Source organism: Heterocephalus glaber, unplaced genomic scaffold (genome assembly GCF_053883595.1).
Source record: "Heterocephalus glaber isolate CG9 unplaced genomic scaffold, H.glaber_assembly_v1.0 deba00001743, whole genome shotgun sequence".
NCBI lineage: Eukaryota > Metazoa > Chordata > Mammalia > Rodentia > Bathyergidae > Heterocephalus > Heterocephalus glaber.
In genome coordinates, this window is record NW_028258449.1 from 622,707 (window position 1) to 648,969 (window position 26,263).

At 50.4% G+C, this 26,263-nt stretch overlaps 1 protein-coding gene across 4 annotated transcripts; it reads left to right on the forward strand.

The window, feature by feature from the left end:
* The first annotated feature begins 8,635 nt into the window (after window positions 1–8,635).
* On the forward strand, window positions 8,636–26,246 carry Kctd18 (potassium channel tetramerization domain containing 18). 4 transcript variants are annotated; one of them, XM_087200375.1, is made up of 10 exons: window positions 8,636–8,889; window positions 9,191–10,193; window positions 13,990–15,699; window positions 17,788–17,978; window positions 19,440–19,629; window positions 20,894–20,972; window positions 21,804–21,997; window positions 23,291–23,385; window positions 24,767–24,869; window positions 25,347–26,246. In XM_087200375.1, exons 3-10 carry the CDS (start codon window positions 15,620–15,622, stop codon window positions 25,615–25,617), a joined length of 1,203 nt encoding a protein of 400 aa, XP_087056501.1. In that variant the 5' UTR covers window positions 8,636–8,889; window positions 9,191–10,193; window positions 13,990–15,619; the 3' UTR covers window positions 25,618–26,246. The 4 variants fall into 4 exon arrangements, with proteins under 4 accessions (XP_087056501.1, XP_021105428.1, XP_021105429.1 ...); XM_021249769.2 differs by lacking the exon at window positions 8,636–8,889 and having other exon boundaries at window positions 8,943–10,193; XM_021249771.2 differs by lacking the exons at window positions 8,636–8,889; window positions 9,191–10,193; window positions 13,990–15,699 and adding an exon at window positions 16,000–16,138.
* The last annotated feature ends 17 nt before the right edge of the window (window positions 26,247–26,263 follow it).

Sequence of the window (26,263 nt, forward strand, 5' to 3'; positions counted from 1 at the left end):
TCCGGAAGCTGCCGACGGAAGGGGCGTGGCTCTGGCAAGGGAGCCGGGGCGGGGCCTGGGGCGTGTTGGGGCGGGGCCGGTGGGCTGAGGGCGTGCCTGTGCGTTCTCTCGTGAGCCGAGTTGGTGCGACAGCGCTGCTCCCGCCGGGGCAGCCGGTTAGGTATCCGAGTGTGAAGGCCTGGCTGGCCCTGGGCCGTGGGCAGGTCTGCGCCTGCGCCTCCTGCTTGCGAGTAGCTCCTCTCCGATCTCGGCTGCGTCTTCAGCCTCAGATGTGTGCTCCCTTGAAAGCCCTCCCCAGCCCTGGCTTTCCCGGAGGCGCAGTGAGGTTCCGGCCACAAGTGGGCCGCGCTACCCCTCAGCCCTGTCCGGACACCGTGTAGCTGGCTGGAAGAATGGCGTTGTCCTTTACGGCCAGCTACATTTACAAACGGATGTTCTTCTTACATCCCACGTGACTTTGAATAGTCCGTGGCTTTCATAATCTGTACAGAAATTTTGGAAAAACTACAAACTTTCCAGTCCGGGGTATTGAACTCAGGGTCTTCGCACTGAGTTACATCCTTAGTCTTGCTAAATTGCTCAGCAGGGCTCAAACATGTGATCTTCCTGCTTCAGCCTCGCAGAATGCTGGGGAAATAGGTATGCAGCTCCACGCCCAGCTAAACTTTCCTCTTTATAAACCATCAGACAGAAAATGAAAATAGGTTTTGATAGCTGATTATATGTTAATGCAGTCAACTTGATCCACGTGTCAATTGTCTGTTCTTTTGGAAACGCGAGAGTCCTAGTTTCCCATCTCTGGAGAATCCTGACTATTGAGTGAAGCCTGCCCTCTGCTAATGCACTTCCCACAGGTCTCCCACATCCCACAGGAATCTTGTGTGAGTAGAAAAGATGTATTCAGTGGCCTCCTGCAAGAATTAGAATTTAATACAGCCTTCACTAATCGTAGTTTAGAATGTAATACACTGGTTACAGAAATTTCCTGAGGCGTTAACTAGCTTTATAACTTGTTTACCTAGCCTAGCACATTAAAAGTTCAAAAATCTGTGTTTCTTTAAACCAATCTTGTGGTGCTGCCTTTTAATGGTCATTGAATTTCAGTGGGAATCATTTACTCTCTCCAGGCTTCTGTTTCCTCATCTGTAAATGTGGAGGCTGACAACATCCAATATACTTTTATGATAGTTCCAGTCCCAACCCCTTTTGCTCAGATGTTTTTTCCCAAATGGCTCCTTCTGTATTTACAACTTCAGAACTAAAGTAAATAGCAAAGAGAGACAGGAATGTCAGAGGTAGAATAGATGTTTCCAAAATTTGTATAGATGCTTTTATTTATTTATTTTTTTGGTACCAGGGATTGAACTCAGGACCTTGAGCTTGCAAGGCAGGTGGCAGCACCACTGAGCTACGTCCCCGGCTATAGATGCTTCTAAAAATGTCGCTCAAGCTGAGAGTGCTTTGTAAAGTGTGAAGAGTGCTGAAAATGGGGGTCCCCATGTACAGCTACACCTGGACCATATTCTGAGCGGGGCTGCTTCCCTGATCTTGGCGTGGTTCCCAGTGGTTTACCTCTGGCCTCCTGGTCAGGTTGAGGCAGGGGCCTTGGTGTGGTTTTGAGAGCTGCAGCCCAGCCTGCTCTGGGCTCCTTGCTGTGGTTCCATGTCTGTAAATGGTGTCATCATGACCCCTTCTGCACCCGATGGCAACTCTGGGCTCCTCCTGTCCCCTCAGTCACACCCACTAGTTGCCTGGCTTTCTCTACCTGAGGTTAAATTTCATACAGTTAAAATTTGCCTGTCCTGAGCCACCCACACAACCAAAGAAAAGGGAGGAGAGAGACATTGACTACTACAATTCTTTTAAGTCCTTTTTAACAGATCAGCATTACTAAAAAAAATCATTCAGGAAAAACCAACCCTGAGCAGAAGCTGCCCATGAGCCTGTGAACTGATAAACCAGTAAGATGCATTGGACATAGTGTGCTTGCATCTTAGAAGGCCACTTGGTCTGATCGTCTGCACCAGCCTGGCAGGCTGAGCTGCCAGGACACTGAGTGGGGCTGGGGAAGCAGGACAGAATGCTGGTGGTTTAGGACACTCCTGGACACGCTGGAGATTTGGGCTTGGCTATCAGGGCCTTGGCAGCAGCTGGGAGAAAGCCATAGCCCTGCATCCAGGAGGAGTTGTGGACACTGCCCCCACCCTGGACCCCTCTGGCCTTGTGGACCTGGTTGGGTTGGCGGCTGGTGGCGCTGATTCTGATGCTGGCAGTGCCAGAGCAAGAGACCTTTTTGGACAACAGGTGTGGGTTTTGTTGCCTGAGTGAGGGGCGACCTCAGCCTCCCACTGGGACACAGGAAAACATTTTGAGCTGGGCAGCAAAAAGGAGGAAAGGACAAAGGTGTATTTTATGCTGCTTTACTAGAACAATGGTTTCTGTTTCTTTTAATAGAGGTGTCCTAAGTTGGTGAGGGGTGGCAGACGGTGTCTGCCACGTGCTCAACGCCCCTGGCGTGTGGTGCTATTGCTTCCTTTTGACAGCTGGGGAGACTGAGGCATGGGAAGTCACGTAGCTCGTGGAAGACTGACCCCAAGCGTCTGGCCAGCTGTGCCTTGGTCGTGAGAGGCAGTGCCCATCACCTGAGTTTCTGCCTGTTCTCCAGTGGGATATAGCACCGAGTGACCACCCAGGAGCAATCTTAGGGGTGAATACAGGGGGCCTCGAGGTGTGGGGTGATTCCAGGCCATGTCTGTGACTTTGGCAAAGGTGTGAATGTGTAACAGACATCAGGATTCCTGTCCTGACTGAGAGAACAGGATGTATTGGGGGGGGATCCACTAACTAGTGAGGGCTGTCTGGTAACTCACCTGCAGCATGGTTCTCACTGTGGCCAGGTCATCCTCACTGCTGTGATCCAGACACTGTACACTGAGAGGTTGGGGTGCAGGCCACACCCCATCCCCCAGTCTGTGCCTCTCTGGGGAGATCCAAAGAGTTGTAAGCCTTCCTTTACTCAAGATTCCAACGATGAATCCAAACCATTGACCTGGAGGCCTGCGGGGGGCTGGAGAAGTTACTGCTGTGCACACTTGGGGTGTGTGTGTGTGTGTGTGTGTGTATGTGGTAGGGGGATGAAACCCACAGGAGCTCTGCCACTGAGCCTTGTTCCCAGCCCTGTTTAATTTTTTATTTTGAGATAAGGTCTTGCTAAGTTGCCCAGGGGGACCTGAATTTGCAGTCCTCTTGCCTCAGCCTCCCACAGCTCTGGGATTAGAGGTGTGTGGCCCAGCTCTCCTCTGTTACTAATGGACTGCCCTACCTGTGCTGGAAGCCGGCACTGCACGATTCTCTCAGCCTGGACAGGGCCTGGCTGTGGAGCAGCCTGGAGGCCTCCCCATCCTTTCTCTTGTGCAGCCCTTCTCTGCCACCCTTGTGGCTGGTGCTGGAGCCCTTTCGGGGTGTCCAAGTGGAAGTGTCCAGGAGGCACAAGGATGGATGAAAATGGGGGTGACCCTGAGCCTTGGAGGGAAGACAGAAAGGAAGCAGGAGTTGGTTCAAGGTGGGAGGAGGCACCAGCTACACGGGGCAGAGGGAAGTCATTACAGGAGGGGACAGTCAGCCCTGACCCACACCGCAGGACTCAGACTCATAGTGTCTTCCTGCAGATGCAGAGTGGACACCGACAACACTTGGGGACACAGTGGCATCCGGTTGGAGGGAGGGGTTGGGGGAGGAGGTGGAAGAAAGAGTGGGTAGAGGGCAGTGTCCCAAGGTCTCCATGCCTGGGCTGAGGGACTGCTGCTCCTGGGAGAAAGGCAGAGCAGGGCCGGATGTGGCTGTGCTGAGTGCGTGAACAAAGGTGCATTGTTTAAGTCTTCAGACTCCTACAAATGCAGGACCTTGGCCCATCACTTGGTCAGAGCACTCCCTTCCTTAAAAAATTGTCTCTACATTGAAAAGTTTTGATTCTTTTAGTAAAAAAACCCCAAAAAACCCCGTCAAGTCAGAGACATCATTTAGACATGACCGGAGACCTACTCAACTCCTGAAAATGGTTCCTCTCACAGAATGAGAGGAAGGCCTTGGTTCGTGCTTAGTAACAGCTCTCAGCTGTTACTACATCAAGCACTGTGGAGACCTGGGGCCTCCTTAGACACAGTTCATCAAGTGGGACACACACTGGGGCCTGTCCAGTCACCTTCAGGCTAAAGCACCATGAAACTGAGAGGAAAAGACAAATTCGGAGGAAGGGGGATTCTTTCTCCTGACAGAAAGCAAAAGCGAGATGATTCACATAAAGAAACCCAGACCAAGAGGAGATCTTTCTCAGCCAAGGCAGGGAAACATAAGTAACTCAATATTCAGCTGAGCAAATATCTACCCTAAAGATTGGTTGTAGAAAACCTTGTTGTAGTTGCCCCAAGCCAATGTGAAGAACTATTCTCTCTATGGGGCAATGAGTCATTTTTTTATTTTGCAGAAGATATTTGTCTTCTCCATCTTTATTAAGTGAGATGGACTAGGTGACTGTATTATGACCCGATCTGCTGGACGAGTGCTAGTGGTGGGGAAGAGGAAGAGGAAGAAAGCCCCATCCAGGGGCCCAGTACCTTCAAGGGAGGAATGCGCATGGAGACTGACACCAGGGAGGCCGTGTCCTGAGCCCGGCCTAGGGTTGGACTCAGCCTTCAGAGCAGTGAGAAAGGAATTTCGCTGCCTAAGAGCCCAGACTACCGTGTGGTCGGGACAACCCAAGGAATGCCTTGTGGGCTGGTCTCTGGGTGTGATTATTGTGGCGTCTGTGTGTGTGTGTGTGCACACCTGTGAATTTTCAGCGCCTTTCATGTGAATTTGTTGACCTTTTCATCTTCCCTCTCATGCTCAATGTTTAAGAGTTGTCTAGAGTATTTGTTGCAAATATTTTCTCCCAGTTTTTGTCTATTTGTTGTTAGTCAATTTTAAAGCTCTATCAAATATGTCACTTTTATTTTTTCTTGCGTTTGAATTTTGAGCCACAGATTTCTTTTCTGCATCTAATTATAGAGAAAAATCATTCACGGTTTATTCTAAAACTTACATGGTTTCTATCATGGTTTCTATCTAGATGTCCCCCAAAGCCTTATGTGCTCACAGGTGGGGCTCTGGGGAGGTGAGTGGATCTCGGGGTTATATTCATCGGGAGATGAGTCCACTGATGAGTTTAGAGCTGGGTGGGAGCTTGGGAGGCGGAGCCCAGGGGAGGAGGTGGTCCCTGGGTCATGGCCTGGAAGGGTCCTCTCTCCTCAGTCCATCTCTCTGTTTCCTGTCTGCCTGAGCTGCTTCTCCTCTGCCAGGCCCCTGTGCCATGCTGCCCTCCTTGGAGCTGGCCAACAATGGACTGAAAGCTCTACAGACTGTGAGCTAAATAAACTTTTCCTCCCTAGAGCTATGGGTTTCGGCTATTTTGTCCCTGCAACAAAGAAAGTAACTAAGACAGTTTTTATGTCCTTGGTCCATTTGGGATTCTCTCTTGATTATGGTATAAGTTGGTGAATCTAATTTTATCTTTCTCCAAATGGCAAACTGGTTCTCATCCCAATATGTATTAAAATATTCATTTTTTCTCTAGTGATTTGAGAAATAACTTTGATCATATAATAAATTTCCCTATGAATAAAGATGTTTCTGAAGTTTCACTTTTATTTTATAGGTGTATTGTCTGTTCATGGTCCTGGACCAAGAGTAGATAAAAACCAGATTTATACTAACATCTTAATAACTGGCTAGTCTGTCCTTGTAAACTTTTATTTTTCCTTTTTGGGGGGTTATTATTGAACACTTATTTCTCTGCATAAACTTTATTATCAATTTGTCTCTGTTAGAAAGCCTGTTAGCATTTTTATTGGTATTGTGTTAAAGATATAAATCAACTTAGAGAAAACTGATGTTGATAATGTGGAAGAATGTCTTTCCATAGTTTACTTCTATTTTGTATCTTTCATGGTGTTTTAAACTTCTTCTCATGGGAGGTTTGCATATTTCATGATAATTTCATTCTGAAACATTTTATCTTCTTGGTTGCTATTGTATTTTCTATGATTAATGTGTGAATATATCCATAAAGCCTATATTATCTTATGCAACTTAGATCTGTATTGTCCTTACTTTTTTGTAGCTACTGAGTTTACTTTATACTGAAAGTGGTGTACTGAAGTCTTTTATTATTAGTTTTTCTATCAACATTTCTTTGCATGTCCTATAATTTTTACTTTGTTGCTGAGTACTCTATTATGTATAAATATTTTCTTTATCCATTCATCTTTTGATGGGCATATATGCTATTTCCAAGATCTAGCTGTTATGAATTGTGCTGCTGTAAGCACATGTATGCATGTATCCTTGTAATATGCTTTAAATCTTTTGGGACAATACCTAGATGGAGGTTAGCTGGAATTGGTATTTTTAGTTCTGTAAGGAATCTCCACACTGATTTCTATGCTATTTGTACTAGTTTACATTCCCACTAACAATGTAGAAGAGTTCTCTTTTCCTCATATTCTCGCCAGCAGTTACTTGATTTTTTGATGGTGGCCATTCTTTCTGGGGTAAGATGGAATCTAAATGTAGTTTTGTTCTTTCGTTTGTTTCTTCTTTGTAAAAGAGAATCTTTTTTTGTTGTTGTTGTTTATGACTTGTACTCTGAGTAACATTTTGGCGGTTCTTTTAAGATCAAGTTACACAGCAAATTAACCATTGTTGATCTCTATTTTGTTATGAGAAAAAATGAAAGAAATAAATGTTTATTGCTGAATTATTTGTTGAATACAATTCATAACCATTATATATTCACCATAAACTGTGGCATTAAAACATGTTTGTTTCATTTAATGTATTTAAAAAATTCTACTTCACTATGAGGGCTACAACCTGTTATGGTTTAGATACAAATTGGCCCCGAAGCCTCCTGTGTTTGGAAGGTGATTGGATCACAGGGCTCACAGCTGACTTGCTGGTAGGAGGTGGGGTCTGGTTAGAGGTGGCCACTGGGGTGTGGCTAGAAGGGTTCATATCCCTCCCGCTCCTCCCTTCTGATTGTGTCTGCTATGCCCAGAGCAGTTCTCCTCCCCCAGACCCTTCTACCAAGCCCTTCCTGTCTTGGAGCCGGCTATGGGCTAAAAATCAGCCAAAATAAACCTCTCCTCAAGTTGCAGATGTTGGGTACTGTGTCCCATGAAGGAGGAAAGTGACTAAGACTTGACATTGCTTTCTTTTGGTTCCCACTTGCTTAGTACATGCACTTTTGCCTGTCTCTTCAATTTTAGCCTTTTGGATCATTTTAATAGGTATGTGTCTTGTTTTCAGCATCTTGCTTTGTAAGCAAACTTGAAAATCTTTTCCTTTCAATGGATAATTTAAAACCATTCATATTTACTAATATGAAGTATTTCATCTCAGCTTATTTATATTAAAATTATTTTATGGACTAAATATATTTGGATTTTTGTTTTTATTGCTTTTCTCATTTTTAGATGTTTTTTGTATGTAGGAAACCTTGCAGTTTTGCCTGCTTATCTTTTACTTACATCTTAATACCCTTAGTTCCTGTTTCTTATTTAACCTTTTATTATCTTACTATTTCACCTTTTTTGTTATTTTTTTGTTATCTTTCACCCATATGTATTGCTTATATCACCATCAATGAGTTTATTTTCCTCTTGCTCTTTTCCCACTTCTAGTTATTATTTCTACTTTATCAGAACCTATTCTACCTGCCATGTTTCTATGGAAAGTTTGCTTTTCAATGTTCCAAGGAACATCCTTCATACAGCACCCTCCCTCTCATCCCCCCTTCCTTCAGAGGAAGAAAGAGTGCACTTTAGAGTGCACTGAGAAAGCATGCAGCACTTGATCTGAACTTCTCCATCTTCCTGCTGTGATACCCACCAGCACGACTGGACTCACACTGTTTCCTGTTTTGCTTCCTATCCCTGTTATTGTTAATCAGAAATCCCTGCACTATGCTTACCCTTTGGCTTCTTCCCTACTGTTCTCTTCTTTCGGTTGCCTACCTCATGCATCACCAATCTCTACACTTCTGCCTGCACAAGCTGCTCTGGGAACTCTCACCCCTACCTCCTCTCCTTGGCCCTTCCCTCCTCAACCACACACCTTCTCTTTGTGGTTTTCTCTAAAGAGATAGCCACTCTCCCATTAGCAGTTTCCTCACCAAGCTACTTTCATCTGGTTTGGCCTCCTCAGCAAAGCACTTATTATAGTTTGCATCTTAAATGTCCACAAAGCCATGTGCTAAAGGCTTGGTTGCTTCCTGTGGTGCTACCAGGAGGAAGAGGTATGGTTAGTGTGAGACTGAACAACAGTTACTCCATTTTGTAATGGGGCCCCAACTTGTCTGCTTCTGTTACGGATCACCAGGGGAACACTGAGTTCCAGGAATGTATTTGTTGTTGTGCCAGGAAGGTCTGTTGAGTGCGCAGTGTTCCGTCATGCTTACCCAACTCCATAACAGAACATGTTATCTCAAGAACAATTTGTAAAAATTCCCTCCTTCAGCGTTTTGCTTCTGTATTTCTGCTTGCCAGCTTTCCTCTAACATCTCCTATAAAAGGACCTCAGGCTCTGAGGCAGGAGCCTCTCTAAGCTTGGTGCTTGGGAGTGCCGTCTGGCCAGACTAATAAAGGTCTGTTTTAAGTTCACAACTTGTCCGGTGTGTTCCCTCCTGGGTGATCCTTGCTGTAGCCAGCTCCTCAGGAGCAGTTGGTGAGACACACGGTCTTACATTTGGAGGCCCCAGCGAGATGCCCGGGTAGGAACCCCTGGTTCAGCCAAGACTCCGTGGCGGGATCCAGCAGGAGACTCTCAGGCACAGACCTCAGAAAACCTCTGGAGGTGAGCTTTCGGCCGGTTGCAACCATTTGTTAAGTCAGGTGTGAGGTGGCTGACGAGCCGGGAAGCCTCCCCTGACCCTGAGGTTCCTGATGAGGAACAAGGGAAGATTTAGTTTCATTTTGTCGTGGCGCCCGTTCGTCTTGTCTTTTGTATGTTAGTGTTGTGTCTGTTGTGTGTCTGATTTCACATTTTTTTTTCTTTCCAATCCTCATCAGGAGCAGAGTAATGGGAGGAACCTGTTCTACCAGGTCCACTCCTCTTGACTGCTTTCTCACTAATTTTAAATTGGCTTTTTCTCCAGAACAAGAAGATGAATACGGGGTAAAATTGTCTCGCGGAAGACTCCGCTCTCTGTACCAACTGGAATGGCCAGCCTTCAGGGTGGGATGGCCAGCCAAAGGGACTTTTGACCCCCGTGTTTGCCGGGGGTTTGGGGCAAGGTCACCAGTTGTCCTGGCCACCCAGACCAATTTCCCTACATAGACATTTGGGTTCAGGCTTGTGAGAAACCTCCGGCTTGGCTGCAGCGGTGTTCCCTTCGAACACACACTCACATTTTAGTCACTGTCCCAAAAGGACCCCGGGGATTTAAGACCCAGGCTCCCAAGCAGGTACTCTCATAGGAACCTGACCCGCTAGACCCCTTGGGAGGGCCTCTGCCCTATGTGGAATCCTCCACCCCCTCAGATGGCTCCTGCTCTAGATCCCACGATCCTTCCCTTCCTCCGTCTGTTCAACCTTCGGTTCCTACTCCTCTCTATCCTCCTCTCCCTGAGGGGCCCCAGTCCCCGGACTCTGTGACTTCTCCCCCACATACACGAGCTGGGGATGCATACAGGCCTTGCGAGGTCCCCACTGGGGAAACTAGTTCGGCCCCTCTCTTGCCCCTTCAGGAGACAGAACAAGGTCACTATGTTTATATCCCTTTCACTACCAGTGACTTATATAATTGGAAACATCAAAATCTTCCCTTCTCAGAGAAGCCTCAAGCCCTAATATCTCTCCTAGAGTCTATCTTCCATACCCATGATCCTACTTGGGGTGATTGCCAACAACTCCCCCAGGCCCTTTTTACCTCAGAGGAGAGGGAAAGGATCTGGGGACAAGCTGTGAGGTTGGTACTAGGTGGACTGGAAGGCCCCCTAGATGACCAACAGCAAGGCCGTCTGGAAGCACAACTCCCATCCACCAGACCCCGTTGGCAAACTAATACCTTGGGCGGGAGAGAAGCTCTCCAGAACTATCATCAGCATCTCCTGGCTGGCCTGAGGGGAGCCGCTCGGAAGTCTACCAATTTGAGCAAGGTAAGCGAGGTCTTTCAAGGATCAGAGGAATCCCCTTCTGCCTTTTTGGAGTGTCTGTTGGAAGCATATCATACGTATACTCCGATTGATCCAGACACCCCTGCAAATCGGCAGGCAATAAATTTTGCATTTGTTACCCAGTCGGCCCCAGACATAGAAAGAAGCTGCAAAGACTAGAAGGATTTGAGGGAGAGAATAGAGAAAAGTTGATGAGTGTAGACATGAAGGCGTTTAACAACAGCGATCCCCCGGAAAAGAGGATGGCCAAGAGGCTGGGAAAAACGACCATAGCTGCCTTGGCTGTTGGAGGATTTGTCCAGAAAGAAAGACCTGAAAATAAGCTAGGGAACAAGGGAAAGATTTGACTCTTATTAGAGAAAGATCAGTGTGCCTATTGTAAGGAAAAGGGCCATTTTAAAAAGGACTGTGAAAAGCTAAAAAGAAAAAGAAAAAAGGAGACCCAAAAGGAAAAAGGTGGAATCCTCTTAGTAGATGAAGAAGATTGAGGGGGCCAAGGCTCATGGCCGCTCAACCCTAGTGAGCCTATGGTGACTTTGGAGATAGGGGGAACAGATGTTCAGTTCCTTGTCATCACTGGTGCGGCCCACTCTGTCCTGAAGACCCCCCCTTGGACCCCTCACTTCCTCAAAAACCTCCATTACTGGAGCCACTGGGAAAGCAGCCTCCTACCCTTGGACCACTAGATGGACTGTGAATCTAGGAAAAGGCACCGTCTCCCATTCCTTCTTAGTTATCCCTGAGTGCCGGTACCCGTTGCTGGGAAGAGACTTGCTATGAAAGTTGGGGGCTATTATTTCCTTTGAGCCTGAAAGAGGGACCTTTGAACTTAAGCCACCCTCTGCCATTATGGTGATGGTTCCCCTAGAAGATGAATTCAGATTGCTAAAGGAGGGTGCAGAGTCCCCCGAACAGAAATGGGACTACCTTCAAAAAAAGTTTCCCAGGGTATGAGCTGAAACCAATCCACCTGGGCTGGCCAAGCACCATGCCCCAGTGGTGGTCCAGTTGCTGGCCTCTGCTGCCCCTGTCCATGTGTGACAATACCCCCTCTGGCTGGAGGCCAAGGTGGGAATCTCTAAGCACATCCACCGACTCCAAGAGGCCGGCATCTTGGTCCCTTGCCAGTCAGCCTGGAATACACCCCTGCTTCCTGTGAGGAAGCCTGGCACCTCAGACTTCAGACCAGTACAGGATTTGCGGGAGGTAAACAGCCGGGTGGAAACCACCCACCCAATGGTACCAAACCCCTATACTCTGTTGAGTCTCATCCCTCCTGCTCATGTGTGGTACTCAGTATTAGACCTCAAGGATGCATTTTTCAGCCTGCCCCTAGCACCAGTGAGCCAGCCCCTCTTTGCCTCCGAATGGACTGACCCAGACACCGGGACTACTGGACAGCTGACATGGACCTGGCTGGCACAGGGATTCAAGAACTCTCCCACTCTGTTTGGGGAAGCTCTCAGCAAAGATTTACGAGAGGTAAGGAGAGCTTTTTCCCCAAGCAACTATTCTTCAGTATGTAGATGACCTCCTGGTGGCAACTTTGACCGATGAAGAATGTCTTGCAGCCACCAAGGGCCTCCTGGAAGTTAAGACTTGGGATATCGGGTGTCCTGGAAAAAAGCTCAGCTTTGCCAGACCAAGGTAACCTACTTGGGCTATATTCTTGAGGAAGGAAAGAGGAGGTTGGCAGAATCAAGGGTATCAGCAATTCTCCAGGTTCCAGAACCAAGCTCAAAGAAACAGGTGCATGAATTCCTAGGGGTGATTGGGTATTGCAGAATTTGGATCCCTGGCTTTGCTGAAATTGCCAAACCCCTGCACGAAGCCACCGTGGGGGGAGATATGCCCCTCAAATGGACTGAGGCTTGCCAGCAGGCATTCCAATTGCTTAAAACTATGCTTGCATCGGCACCAACCCTGGCATTGCCAGATATAACCAAGCCCTTCACTCTGTATATAGCAGAGAAGAACAGGGTAGCTAAGGGAGTGATTACTCAGCCTTTGGGACCATGGAAGCGGCCGGTGGCATACCTCTCAAAAAAGCTAGACCCAGTGGCCCGAGGGTGGCCCACCTGTCTAAGGACTGTAGCAGCAGCAGCTGCTCTAACCTGAGAGGCTGACAAACTGACATTCGGACAGGATTTGACTTTAGTCATTCCCCATACCATTGAGCCCTTATTAAACAGCTCCCCTAGCAAGTGGCTATCTAATGCCAGATTGTTGCAATACCAAGGACTCCTATTGGAGCAGCCACGCATCAAGTTTGCCACCACTGCTAGCCTCAACCCGGCTACCTTACTCCCAGAGTCCAACGAACAGATGCCTATCCACTGACGGGTGCAGCTTTGAGTGTGGCGGAGTGTGTTATGCTGGGGCGGCGGTGGTCAACCAGGACCAACAGGTGGAATGGGAGCAAGGGCTGCCCCAAGGGACATCAGCACAAAAGGCTGAGTTGATTGCTTTGACCAAGGCTCTGGAACTGGGTAAAGGTAAAAGGATAAATATTTTCACTGACAGCCATTATGCTTTTGCCACTGCCCATGTACACGGGGAGATTTATCAAAACTGAGAGCTACTGACCTCTGAAGGAAAGACAATTAAAAATAAAACTGAGATATTGACATTGTTACAAGCCATTTGGCTGCCCCGAGAGGTTGCTATCATCCATGTCCGTGGGCATCAAAAGGGGGATAGCCCCGAGGTGATTGGTAATAATGCAGCTGATCTGGCAGCGAAACAGGCTGCCCCCAAATCAGTGGGGAAACAGATGGTTCTGCTCCCTACACCGGTGCTGCCAGAGAAACCAGAGTACACAGATGAAGAAATGGTGGAAATGGCCAAAAAGTGGTGGACCCAAGGTAAACATGAATGGTGGACGACCAAGGATGAAAAAGTGGTGCTCCCAGCTGCTGTAGCAGATACGCTGCTACAAGAACTGCATAGGTCCACCCACCTTGGTGAGAAAAGAATGATGGCCACTCTGCGACCCCATTTCGTCAGCAAGGGAATGGCACAAAAGGCCGAAGACCTGGTGAGACGATGCCCCACCTGTATCAAGGTAAATGCAAACCGGGTAACTGGATCCCCCGGGGTCCGACATAGAGGATTAACTCCAGGAGAACATTGGGAAGTGGATTTTACCTAAATGAAACCTGGCATGTATGGGTACAAGTACTTATTAGTCTTTGTAGATACTTTTTCAGGATGGATAGAAGCCTTTCCTACTAAGAGAGAGACAGCCGAGGTAACCGTCAAAAGGCTCTTGACAGAAATAATTCTTCGTTTTGGTTTGCCCTTAGCCCTGGGGTCCGACAATGGCCCAGCCTTTATGGCTAAAATTATCTTGATTTATCAGTAAAGCTTTAGGGATAAAATGGAATTTGCATTGTGCCTATAGGCCTCAGAGTTCAGGACAAGTAGAAAGAGCAAATTGAACCTTAAAAGAGGTCCTAACTAAATTATGCCTGGAGACTGAACAAGGTTGAGTAGAACTTCTCCCCTTTGCCCTCCTTCATACCCGGTGTACCCCTAAGCTGCCTCTAAATCTGTCACCCTACCAGATCATTTATGGGCAATCTCCCCTGATCGTCCCTCTGGTTGATTTGGAGTTGAAGGAAAAACTTTCCCACCTCCAACTCCTTAAGTCCCTAAAAGCAGTCCATCAGCTTCAATTAGAGCTACATGATAAGCTGAGAAAAACTATGCCTGGTCCCAGTGAAAAACCTTTGCAACCCTTACCTTATAAGCCGGGAGATTTGGTTCTCATTCGCAGGTTTGACTCCAAGACCCTAGAACCCCGCTGGAAGGGACCATTTCCCATTGTCCTGGTGACTCCCTCAGCAGTGAAGGTAGCTGGACACTCTGCCTGGATCCACTGCAGCCATTTAAAGGCGGCACCCCTGGAGGAAATGACATCAACATGGCAGATCGACCGGAACACAAACGACCCCCTCAAGATAAGATTGATCAAAGACTAGTTTGGACAATATGGGGATTCTTGGGGCTACTGTTCTTATCAGGCCCGATGGAAGGGGGATCTGGACACCAGCTGGTGCTGTCCAGCCACACTCCCCAGAACTGGACTTGGTCCCTAAAAAATGACTTAACGGGAGCTCACATTGCCACCATTACTACTGATAGACAGCCCCATTTTATTATAGACCTGTGTGCTCTGGGGCTTCCAATCATTAATGGTGTGTGGGGGGGCTGGTTCAAAGGGTAAAGTTTCATCTGGAAAGATGGGTAAAGGGGGCTGCGGAGGGAGGTGTGGAACAGATGATAAGTTGGAAAAAACCCTCCAAGACATAGATATTTATGCCTGCCCCATAGGAAAAAATAAAAGGTGCAATGGGGGACCAGGAAACCACTGTTATTATTGGGGTTGCAAATCTATTGCCCCGTGGAAAAACGATGATGCGTAATTGGCCTTGGAACAACAAACACCAAGTGGTTCATGTTCCAAAGGAAAATGTAATCCCATCAAGTTAACTTTAAAACAATGGCAGAATCTGTATAAAGATTGGGAAAAAGGAAAATCCTGGATGATGGCACTCTATGTGGGTGGAAAGGACCCTATGACTGACCTCCTCATCCAGCGTAGCCCAGTAATAGTACTGCCTAAACTGGTAGGCAACATCTATAGGGTCTCTGGCCCTCAAGAAAAAGAAAAGGCAAAAGGAACCTATAATGTGTCATTAGCTGCTCCTGAATCTCGGATCCCACCATAACTAAAACCCCTGGATGCCATGTACACCCTGTTAAATGAGTCTAGCTCCAATCTTACCCAAGGGTGTTGGCTGTGTTTGAGTCCACGTCCCCCGTATTATGTAGGGTTGGCAGTAAACAGCACCTTCTCAGAAGTTGACCAGAATGAGTGTGATTGGAAACAACTGAGGTTGTCAATTGGGGATATAAAAGGAAAAGGGTCATGTGTTAAGAATCCAAGTGTTACATCTTCTTATCTGGACAGTATATGTTCTTATCAGACACCCACCGCCAGTAATGAAAAATATCTAAAAGCTGGAAACAATGTATGGTGGGCATGTACAAATGGTATAACTCCTTGCTTGTCCATGACAGTCCCTGTCCTGGCGCTCTCTGCAGCGGACCCCGTCCTGTCGTGCCGCGGGCCTTTCCCGCGCTCTCCCTTTCCCAAGCGTCCACATCCCAGTCCTCGGAGCGGCCGCTGTCGCTCCGCTCTGTCAGTGTCCCTTGCAGGGAGGACTCACCCTCCTCGGCTTGGGGTCCGTTTCTCCCGCTTGGAGAAAGGCAGGTGGTAGCCCCAGGCTGCCATTTGGTTTCCCACAGGCCAGAGCGAACCAAGGACTCAGGACATATCCGTGCGGGGCAGGACCCGCGGGGCAGGACCCTCTCGGCAGGTGCTCGGGAGACCGGATCCTCCGATGCGCACGCGCTCTCCCTCCGGCTTCCGGACCAGCCACCCGCGGTCCCCGACCTCCGCTACGGGCGCCACAGGTCACAGGTCAGGAAGCCCCCCTCGCGCCCTCGCCTTCCGCCACTCTTGGGGGGCGCCGTGTCGCGGACTGTGCGAAACCAAGTGTCTAGGGCTTGCTCCAGGCTCAGCCTTCCTTGCTGCAAAACCTCTCACAGGCTGTCACAGGAGCGGGAGCGCGGGCGGCCTGCCAAACATCCTCAACCACAGGCCCCGCGCTCGGGGGCGGCCCCTGCATCCGGGGCGGGGCCTCCGCGGGGGGGGGTAGTATCAGGCTCCGGGGGCGTGTCCAGGGCGGGGCTCTCCGGCCCGCCCTCTTTATCTTCCGCCGAGCCGCGAGGGGTCGCCGTGCTGTCCGGTCCGAGTCCCTGAGTGCCCGAGGCGTGGGGTGGCGGCGGGAGGCCAGGCCGCAGTCGGGCGGGGCGCTTGGTCTTCGCGTCCTCGAGCCCGACACCGACGCGGGGCACAGGTGACGCTGGGACCAGGGTCAGGCGGGCGCGGGGCCTCAGGACGAGGACTCGATGCGGCCCGGCGCGGGGCGCGTCTGGTGACTCCACCGAGGACCGGGGCGGGGCGGCGCGGGGCGGATCTCGGTCCGGGCGGGTCCTGCTCCGGGCCGCGTCGGGCCCACGCGCGGCCTTCCAGTCTGCCGTGCCCGTCTGGCGGCAGCCGGTGGGACCGCAGCGTCAGCACACGACGCCCTGGTCCGGGCCCGGCCACCTCAGAGCACTCAGTACAGAGCCTGTGTCAGACCCACGGAGACACAGGCCGCGCGGCTAGTGAGCTCGAGCAGAGGAGGAGCCCGAACACTTCCCAGTGCAGCCGCTTGCCCTGGGCCAAGCCGCCTCCTGTGTCCAGGAGCCCTGAAGAGGACAGGTCATGAGTCGTGTGACTTCGGGGGTCACTGTGGATAATCCCCCCTTCTCTGTCTTGATTCTGCACTGTGGTGAACCTGCCCAGGCGTTCCTCATGCTTGCTGCTCGCCTGTTGTTTGTCCCTCTGGTCCTTTGGCCCAGTCATTCATCTTCTTTTACCTTTTTTTAATGTTAAGTTTATTTATTGGTATACTTTAGGTATATAGTATAGTTACATTCATCATTGGGATCTTGTACCTTTGGGGGGGGGGATCTTGTACCTGTACATGATGCATCTTGGTTCTTATTTTCATCCCCACACCCCTGCCCTCCCTTCACCCCCTCTACCCCTCCCTGTTTACAAAGACTTTGTTTCCATTTTTTTTCCTTTTCTCATATTTTTCTTTTCCCTTCTTTCCTTTCCCCACCCCTCCCATTTCCCCTACTCCTTTAGACCTTTTCTTCCTATTTCACAATATCAGTTATGCATTTTGATCCTTATTTACACTTTTAGTTTTTCACACCAGAGAAACTGTTCAGTATTTCCACATATGTGTCCTATTTATTTCACTTACGAATATGGCCTCAATGTGCATCCACTTAGCTATAAATGTCTCTAGCTTCTCATTCTTTATGGCTGAGTAGTACTTCACTTTATAAAAAAACCACATCTTCTTTATCCAGTCGCCAGTTGATGGGCAATTGGGTTGTTTCCAAGCTTTAGCTATTACGAACTGTGCTGCTATAAACATGGGTGCACATATATCGCTGTGGTATGATTCTTTTAATTCTTTTGGGAAGATCCCCAGCAGGGAAGTAGCTGGGTCAAATGGGACCTCCAGTCCTTGTTTGAGGTGTCTCCATGCTGGTTTCCACAGTGCAGTCACTCCTGAGGAGGAGCAGTGTTGGCCAGCCCAGGTCCCCAGGCTCGTGGGTGGGGAGCAGGTCTGGAGCCCAGTGCCTCCCCCCAGGTCAGATGGGCCACATAGCTCTGACTGTTCCCAGCTGCTGCGTGAACCTAGAGACCACAGCGCCTGGTGAAGGGGTGGTTTTCTTGCTGATTCTTTACCCAGGCAGTTGGGCAGCTCTGAGTTGGTCAGTCAGAGTGTATTTTGCTATCTGTTATGGATCCTCAGAGCCAGTATCCTAGCTTCTCAGCGTATCTCAGACTTCCTCTGAATCACAAGACAGATTTCATTCAGCGTCTCGGGTCCTGAGGAATGTCCCTTCATCATTTTAGAAGTGCCATTTTATTCCTTCACAGTGGGAGTCTGTCCCCCTGGGCAGAGCCACAGGTGTGGGGCGCGATGGCTGAAGCTGGGGTGCTGGAGGTCCTGCGCCTGAATGTGGGTGGCTGCATGTACACTGCCAGGCGCCAGTCCCTGTGCCGCTTTAAGGACTCCATGCTGGCGTCCATGTTCAGTGGTCGTTTTCCTCTGAAAACGGACGAATCAGGTAAATATCCCAAGTCTAGAAGCATGCTCATGAATATTCATGAGAAGAGTCTGTTTCCTAATTACACTGGAGGATATTAGGTTAGTCTACTAATTACTGAGACCATCAGGACCGTGTGGAGTCGTTAAGAGTACAGAGAAGTTAAATACCAGGTTCTCAGCTCTGTGATGCTGCCATCAGAAGTTGACAAGGAGTGGGTGTCTAAAGGCTGGCCAGGGCCTGTTGCTGGGATTAACTAGCACTTGACAGTTGTCGCTGCATGTGTCTTCAGGGTGACTGTATTGGGGTATTCTCAGGGTAGGGAATGCGCGTCTCTGGAGAGAGCAGCTGCCCGGATGTTGACCAGCATGGCTGAGATGGCAGTGTGCTGACACTGCCAGCTACCAAAGTCAGAGCTTTAGAAGAAACTAAAATATGAGGATAGGGCCAGGTCTGGGGATGCAGACCTGTAATCCCAGTGCTCTGGGAAGCTGAGGCATGAGGATCGAAAGTTCTAGCCTAACATGGGCAACTTAGAGCCTGCCTCAAAATAAAAAATAAACAAAGACCTGGGGATGTAGCTCAGAGCAAAAGCCCTGGGTTCAGTCTTCAGTACTGGAAAAAGATGAAGAAAGAAAAGGATAAGGTTGTGGGGCTGTCCTGTGAGGTTCCGGGGAGCTACTGCTGGCTGTGAAGAACCCCGGCCATCTTCCAGCCCTGCCTTCGAGCTGCAGCGCCCCCTGGTCCTGTGTCGGAGTGGGCTGAGTAGGAGAGGCTGCACCCAGGTGGGCACCCGGTGCGTGCACCCTGGTGGAGGCTGCACAGTGACAGTGCTCGGGGATCGAGCTTCATTCTTCCCCCGTTTTACCTCCCAGTCCTTTTCCAGGCTTTCCAAAGAGAAAAGGAGTTCTTGAGAAGCCCCATGCAGGAGGGTTTGCCCCATTCTGCTGAGGAGAAGTCTCTTCTCCTAAGGTGGTGCCTGCATATCATTTATTCCTCTCCACAGTGCAGGTTCTCACACTCCCAGGAGCCAAGCAAGGCACCCAGCTGCAGGTGCACACCCGAATGGTCCCCAGCTTGTGTGGCTGCATCAAGCCAGGGCGCATTGTCTAGCACCCTGTGCACCCTCCTTGCATGCATATGCACCAGCCCCCTGCCCTGGACTGGCCCAGCTTCCTTCCTGCCAGCCATCGAGGTCCCCTTGGTGATGGCAGTGGCCACCCTAGGTAGGATACAGGGATTGCATCCAAGGTTCCGCGTGAGCATGGTGCGCATCTTCCTGTGTGCTGGGTGAGAACACAGGAGAGGGTGCCCTCCTGTCCGGCAGGGAGTGTCCCTGGCAGGGGCTGACACAGCGGGGGCTCAACTTCTTGTGCGAAAGTGAAGTCTAATCGCCAGGGAGCCAGACCAACTCTGACTCAGTGACACTGTATTGATGGTGATGTGAAGCTGTGCACTCAGTTTGTGCCGGATGTTTTCCAGGGGCTTGTGTCATCGAGCGTGATGGACACCTGTTCAAATACCTCCTGGATTATCTTCACGGAGAGGTTCAGATCCCTGCAGACTCGCAGACTCGCTTCGCCCTGCAGGAGGAGGCCGACTACTTCGGCATCCCCTATCCGGACAGCCTGTCAGACCACTTGGCTAATGAAATGGAGACATACTCTTTAAGGTCAAATATAGAACTTAAAAAGGTCTTGGCATTTTCTTAAGTTTTGTGATACATATTTATTTATTATACCCAAAGCAATATGTATTGTTTTCATAGCCTATGTTATCACATAGACCAAAATGAGACAGTTTTAATAATTTTTGAAGACATGTTTCTTAATTACTCCTATTTTTAAGGTCAAAATTCAGTTATAAAAAAGCATGTTATATTGCCATTCAGAAGTTTCTCAGGTTTCACACGTGTGCAACCCCGCACTCTGGGAGACCAAGGCAGGAAGACCCCAAGCTCAAGCCCAGCCTGGACAGTTTATTGACATAGTAAGAGCCTCCGAACAGAGTGCCAGAATAAGAGAATGATTGGGATTTAGCCCAGTGCAGAGGCCTTGGGTTCAAAAGTCCTTAGTAATGCAAAAGTCAAGTTATAGTCCTCATTGAGTATTTATCACTATTTGTTGTTGGCTTTTAAAAATAGAGCTATTCTGCTCCTGAAGTTCTCTTCAGATTAAGAAAAATAGTATAATGTGTGAGGGAATAGTGACAACATTTTATTTCTTTATAAAAGAGTAGTCATGCTATGTATACATAGTATGCATACATATGTATATGTGTCTGATTCAGTGAGAATAGTAGTTTGTTACAAGGTTAAAGATCAGTTTAAAAGATTAGGTTAAAAGATGAGCAATTCATTTAAAAAGATTAGTTTTGATGAATTCATTATGAGACAAATCTTTTGAAAATGTTTCTATTTTGAGTCATTTAAAAAATCTTTCTGTGATCTGTCTTATTGATAAGATCTGGTAAGATCTGTCTTATTGAGAAATACTATATTTGCTATCAAATGGCACCCTGGGTAGCTGCTCCTGGTGGGAACAGACCCTCATGGGCTTGAGTTCTTGGCTCAGAGGCCAGTGTTCAGGAAGCGGTGCTGGGTGCTTGGTGGTCAGGAGCTCTGCGCAAGGCAGAGGTTGGTGCCCTGGGAGTTGTGTGGACATCAGTTCTGGATTATTTCTCAGGTTAATATCAGGGCTCACAGTGCTTCTAGGCCGAGTCTGCAGAGGCTCTGAGTGTGGGCTGGAGGCCAGAGGGTGCTCTCCTGCTCCTGACCCAGGGCTGCTGAGTCGGAGGCCTCGCCGGTGTTGCAGAACAGAGCGCGCTGTGTTTGTGCACCAGTCAGCATGTGACCATGTCAGTGTTTGTGACACGTGACACTGAACAAGGACTGTGCAGCTCACCAAGAAGTGCAGCGCCTGCTTCTTTCCCTCCAGGTGGCCACAGTATAGCTGGGATTCTGACAGAAGTACAAGTGAAGCCCAGGACCCATGCAGAGCGAGACTGCAGTGTCAGGTGGATGTGCAAGGCGTGTGCGCCGCCTTGGCGAATGCTGGGCCTCTCCTGGGTGTCAGCCCGTTCCGACACTTGAGAGGGTCGGCAGAGGGGACCCCAGGGCTGGCCTTGGGTGTGGCGCCGCTGCCCCGTGTGCTGGTGGCTTGAGCGCACCTGTCTTCTCGTGAGCTGGACCTCTGGAGGTTGGGCCCTATCTGTGCCTCCGGACCTTAGTGCCCAGCACACAGTGGGTACTCAGTATTCAGGTGAATGAACAGGCGGGGAAACTGCCAAGCACCTTCAGACGGTGCGTGTGGATGTCGCCCCCTCCACTTCAGTGTAAAAGAGCGAGTCAGCCTGGCCAACCCGTGATTGGAATTGTCAGAGCCCCCACAAGGCTTGTCAGTCCAAGGTGAAAGGAAGATTGAGGCAAATGGGAAGTTTTTGAGAAAACAGTCCAAAAAGGAAAGAAAAGATCTAACTTTCAGTCCATGTATGAAAATTGTAAAAGGGAGGAACGTTGGGAGTGGAGAAATGTTATAAAGATTATATTTTATAGAGTATAAAATTAAACATGATACTGGCAGGCTGAAAGAGGAGATAAAAATAGAATTTCCACGTGGGAAAAGCTTCTCTGGATGGAAAGGTGTTGGATTTGGGGCTGGTGTTTTTGTCATTCCACCCCCAATTAATGCATCATAAACATGTTTAAAGACCAGGCTGAAGTTTGTCATCTTTGTATTTCTCTTCTGACCATCTCCTCTTGCAGCTCTGCATGAAAGTAGCAGAGCAGACTCGTTTCTTATTTTTCCCCTGGTTAAATTCCAGTGTTGTGCATGTTTCTTGCTGCAGGCCTTGGCAGACTTCTGCGGCTCTTACGGCTTGGTCTGCAGCGAGCCGACTGTCTGGGTTTTGCACTACCTCAGCACATCTGGCGCCAGCTGCGAGAGCAGGGTCATTGGGGTGTACACCACCAGGGCTGACGGCACGGACGCCATCGAGCAGCAGCTGGGCCACAGGGTCCGCAGCAAGAGCATCTTCAAGAGGTAGGGCTATGCCACCTGCGCCCGCCGGGGCAAGGGAGCCCTCGCTCTGCAGGAGGTGTTGCTGCATGCACCTGGCAAGGCTGGTACCCCAGAAGCTTGGAAAGGAAAAGAGGGAGCTGAGCCTGGTGCCCCAGAGCACGTGTCCACCTCAGCTAGGCTGGGCACACGGAGACAGAGGACTTGTCTGGGGCCACATATACAAGGCGTAGCTAATGAATATCAGTGGCAGAACTTCCTTTTCAAAAATAGTTTCATTGTAACATTACAACAAAGCAACACAAGTTGAATAGGTAAGCCGGAAAAAGGACCGGTCTGCTAACGTCCTCGAGTGCTGCCTCTCAGGCACACGTGCGAGCAGTGGAGGCGCTGCCCTCCGTGCTCAGTGGTGCTACCCTCCTGCTCACGGGGGGCATGAGCACACTGCCTCTGCACACGCCCCCTCGCCCCCGACTGGGAGGGCGCAGGAGGACGAGGCAGCACAGTCCTGTGGCCTCCTCTCACAGGGCCCGCTGTCTCCCCTGCAGTCCACACCGGAGCCCCAGGTGACTGGTCCTGAGAACATCGCTGAAAGTCACATGGCTGTGTTCAAAGCTTGTGACTCTGTGGACACCCTGCCCTGGCATGACTTGGGTGTGTCGAGCCCTTCCAGCTCGCCTTAGTGTTTCCCTGTGATCTTACCTGGTCTTCTCACACAGCAGAAATTGTACTTCATTTGAGCAGCGGTCAGTGGCTGACACATGACTGTGGGCTTGTGCTTTGGCTGATTAGATGTCAGTTTCTGGTTTTCTCTATAAGCGAAGGTACTCCTGTGATACAGAAGTGCCTGGCGTGACACTACAGGAGTTTTAGTCCAAGTACTACAGTCAGCTGATTTTTTTTAAAACCTGATTTTAGAAATGTGTTGATTTGCCGGACATGGTGGCACACCTCTGTAATCCCAGCACTTGGGAGGCTGAGGCAGGAGGATCACTGTGAGTTCAAGGCCAGCCTGGGCTATGTAGCGAGAGCCTGTCTCAACTCCAGCCCACAAAAGAAATGTGTAGATTTATCTGTTTTATATTGGGGAATTAAGTATTTTACTGTGGTAAGAGATCGGATGTGGGTGAGCCAGTAGTGTGGTGTTTGTACACACGTGTGTATTTGTGAGTGCGCAAATGCGCTCATGGGCCACAGAACGAGTCCAAGCCACTGTTTCCTGGTCATCACAAGCTCTGAGTATCCCTCAGCTTAGTGTATATACACACGTTCATATCTACATGCTACATTTTCATGATTTTTTGGTAATTTTTCTAGAGAGGCTGGGAATAACATCCAGTACATTTGGAGCTATTACTCGGTGGCAGAATTGAAGAAAATGATGGACGCCTTTGATGCGTGGGAAGGAAAAGGTACGGTGGGAGTCTATGATTCTGTGGAAGTGGGTGGACTTTTCCTTCACGAGACAGTGCAGGTGCAGGTGCTGCTGTTGTCTTTTTGAGCAAGTGTTTCCGAGAGTGATACTGAGGCAGCTCTTTCCATTCTTCAGACCCCAGGGCTTTAGAATCACATTATAGGGAGGGAAACGCGGGGACGTCATTTAAACAAGTGCCATAGCCCTTGTGTGGACTGGGGCTCCTCAGTGAGGTCCCTGTAGGCAGCTTACACAGCGAAGCTGTGAACAGCCTGGGGCGCAGGGGCGCAGAGCTGCTGTACGCATGCTGCTCTGGGCAAGGCAGAGCTGGGGAGCATGCTGTGACCCCGTGTGACTGCACCATAAAGGTCCACTCTGTAAAAAATGCAGCCTGACATAAAAAATCAGGCCAACTCAGTGGGCCAGGTCTGGGAAAATCTGAGCCTGTTAGGGCTGGGGGCATCATCAAGCAGTTCCTGCAAATCAGCTTCAAATGGGGCTCACAGAGCTCAGTAGCCTCGGGCAGGGGCACCCTCTTCCGGTTCTGTGCCCTGCTAGCTAGGTCGGTGATTATTACTAGAACTTCAGTGATAAAAAGAAAACAACTCTGCTCCTGGGATGTATGAGGTTATTCTTTTTTTAAAGCCAAGGAATTTTTATTCAACATAGCTCTTCGAGCTTTTTTGTGTCTATGTATAATTTTTTGTTTTTAAAAACTGAAGTGAAATACCTGTAACAAAGCTAACTGGCTGGAAGTGTCCAGCCACCGTGCTGGGCGGCCACTACCCGCAATTCAGACCGGTTCCAGCCCAGCAGGCACGGTCTGCTCCGCAGCCACCACTCCCTGCCCTGCTTTGTGCCCAGGCTGCCTTGTTGCCCGTTTCACGGGGCTGGAGCCGAGCAGCAAGTGACCCTCGGGTCTGGCTCCTCTTGTTGGTGCTGGTTCCGAGGCTCACGGGAGCGAGGGGGTCCAGTGAATCGCGGGCCGTGGTGGAGCACAGTGTTGCGGGACGTCTCCTGCTTGCTCTGATTGCCCGCGTGGAGGGCTCGATGCCACAGGAGCCTGGGGAGGGGACGGGGCAGGGACCGAGCTGCGAGCCACAGGACGACAGGTCCGAGTCCTCTGTCACGTGTTAACGCGGCTGTCGCAGTAGTCCTGCATGGTGCATCCCAGCGCCGCCATCCTGTCAGAGGGTGTGAACACTCAGGCCCAGGCAGTGACTTCCTAGGCCACGTGTGGGGTCAAGGCCAGCACCCAGCTGTGTCCCAGGCTCACCAGCAGCAGGGCCAGGCGGCTCCGCGGGTAGCACCCCAAGACCCAGCACGGAGCTGCTGCCCGGGGGACCCCAATGTCGCCAACGCGGTCCTCTCCTCCACAGGCGTCAGCTACTGGCGGGTGCCCCACGAGCTAGTCGAGTGCTGGACCCTGGAGCAGCGGCCGCTGCTCGGTAGCGTGTGCCATGCCGCGCCCCTGCGCAAGAGGTACCCGAGACTCGTCCTTCGGCCCTTGGGGCGCGGTGCAGGTTCTCGGCCCTGGGCCTCGGAGGGCTGTTGGGTCTGGGTCGGCCGTGAGCATCCTGCCGGGCCACGGGGATGTGTGGCGATCTCAGTAACTACACGACTGCGAGCGCACAGGCTGGGGCTCGCGCTCCACAATGGGGCAGAGGCTTAACGCCCTGCCACCCTCCCCACCTCCCTGGCACATGGCCGCTGCGGCCCGGGAGGACGCCTGCGGGTCTTCTCGGGGCCGCTGTCCCGGGTGGCTGGGAGAGCGACACCCAGTACAACCCGGGGGCCGGCGCAGCACTCCCGGGGGCGTGTGGTCTTGGAGAGCCGGGCGGGCTTCTTCGCGCTGGGTGGGGGAGGCTGCTCCGAGCCCCGCAGGCGCAGCTCGGAGGCTCTGCTGTGGGCCGCTGACGGACGGACGGACAGTAAGAAGCCAACCTCGTGTGCTTGCAGGCGCTTGGAGACCCGGGGAGCAGCGGAAGAGGCCGGGCCAGGGCGGCGCCGCAGGGCTGGGCCCGCGCCGGGCGGACTCTCGGGCCCCTCCACCACGCAGCTCGGAGCGAGCTTCGCGGGCCCTCGGGGTGCGGACACGGCCGCGCTCCCTCCGCCTGCCCCGGCGCCCCGCCGGGTGGTAAAGCTTCGGAGGACCCCGCTGTGCGCCGCCCCCGCCCGGCCGCCGCCTGGGGCCCCGGGCGCCGAGGGGGTGCAGGGCGGAGCTGGCTGAGGACCGGAAGGAGCGGGAGCGGGGCCTGCGGCCGACGCGGAAGCACGCTGAGCGGCGGCGTGGTGGAGGGGGCGGTGCCCGCAGGCCTCGCCCCGCCCCCGTGTGGCCCCGCCCTGGGAGCCGCTCTGCTCCGCTCCTGCCGGCTCCCCGCCTCCTGCCGGCTCCCCGCCTCCTGCCCGCAGGGTGAGCCACACCGCAGGGGACGCCGCTGAGACTCCCAAGACTCCTGCGCCTGGCTGTGGAACGAATTGCGCAGACACCTATTTCAATTGGAAGTGAAAGTTTGAATGTATTTGGAAGAAGTTAAAATTGTTTAACTTTTTAACGAAAATTAAACCACTAAAGAGCCATTCTGACTATATGATTTTTATGGATAAAATTTCCATATAACTTGAATTTAATATTTTAAACAATATTTGGATTAAGCTCTTTTTTCATGGCTGTTCTCTTGCGTGTGTTTGCTCTTACATGCTATATTTTGTAACTGGTCACACACTTCTTTCAGAATTAAGTTCCTAAAGCAGGGTCCTTTCCATTGAATGCCTACTATTATCTTTACATTGCCTCGAAAGAAAATATACTCCAAACATCACTTACAAAATAAAGAAAAACCTTTCCATAAAAAGTGACATTTTATGACTGTATT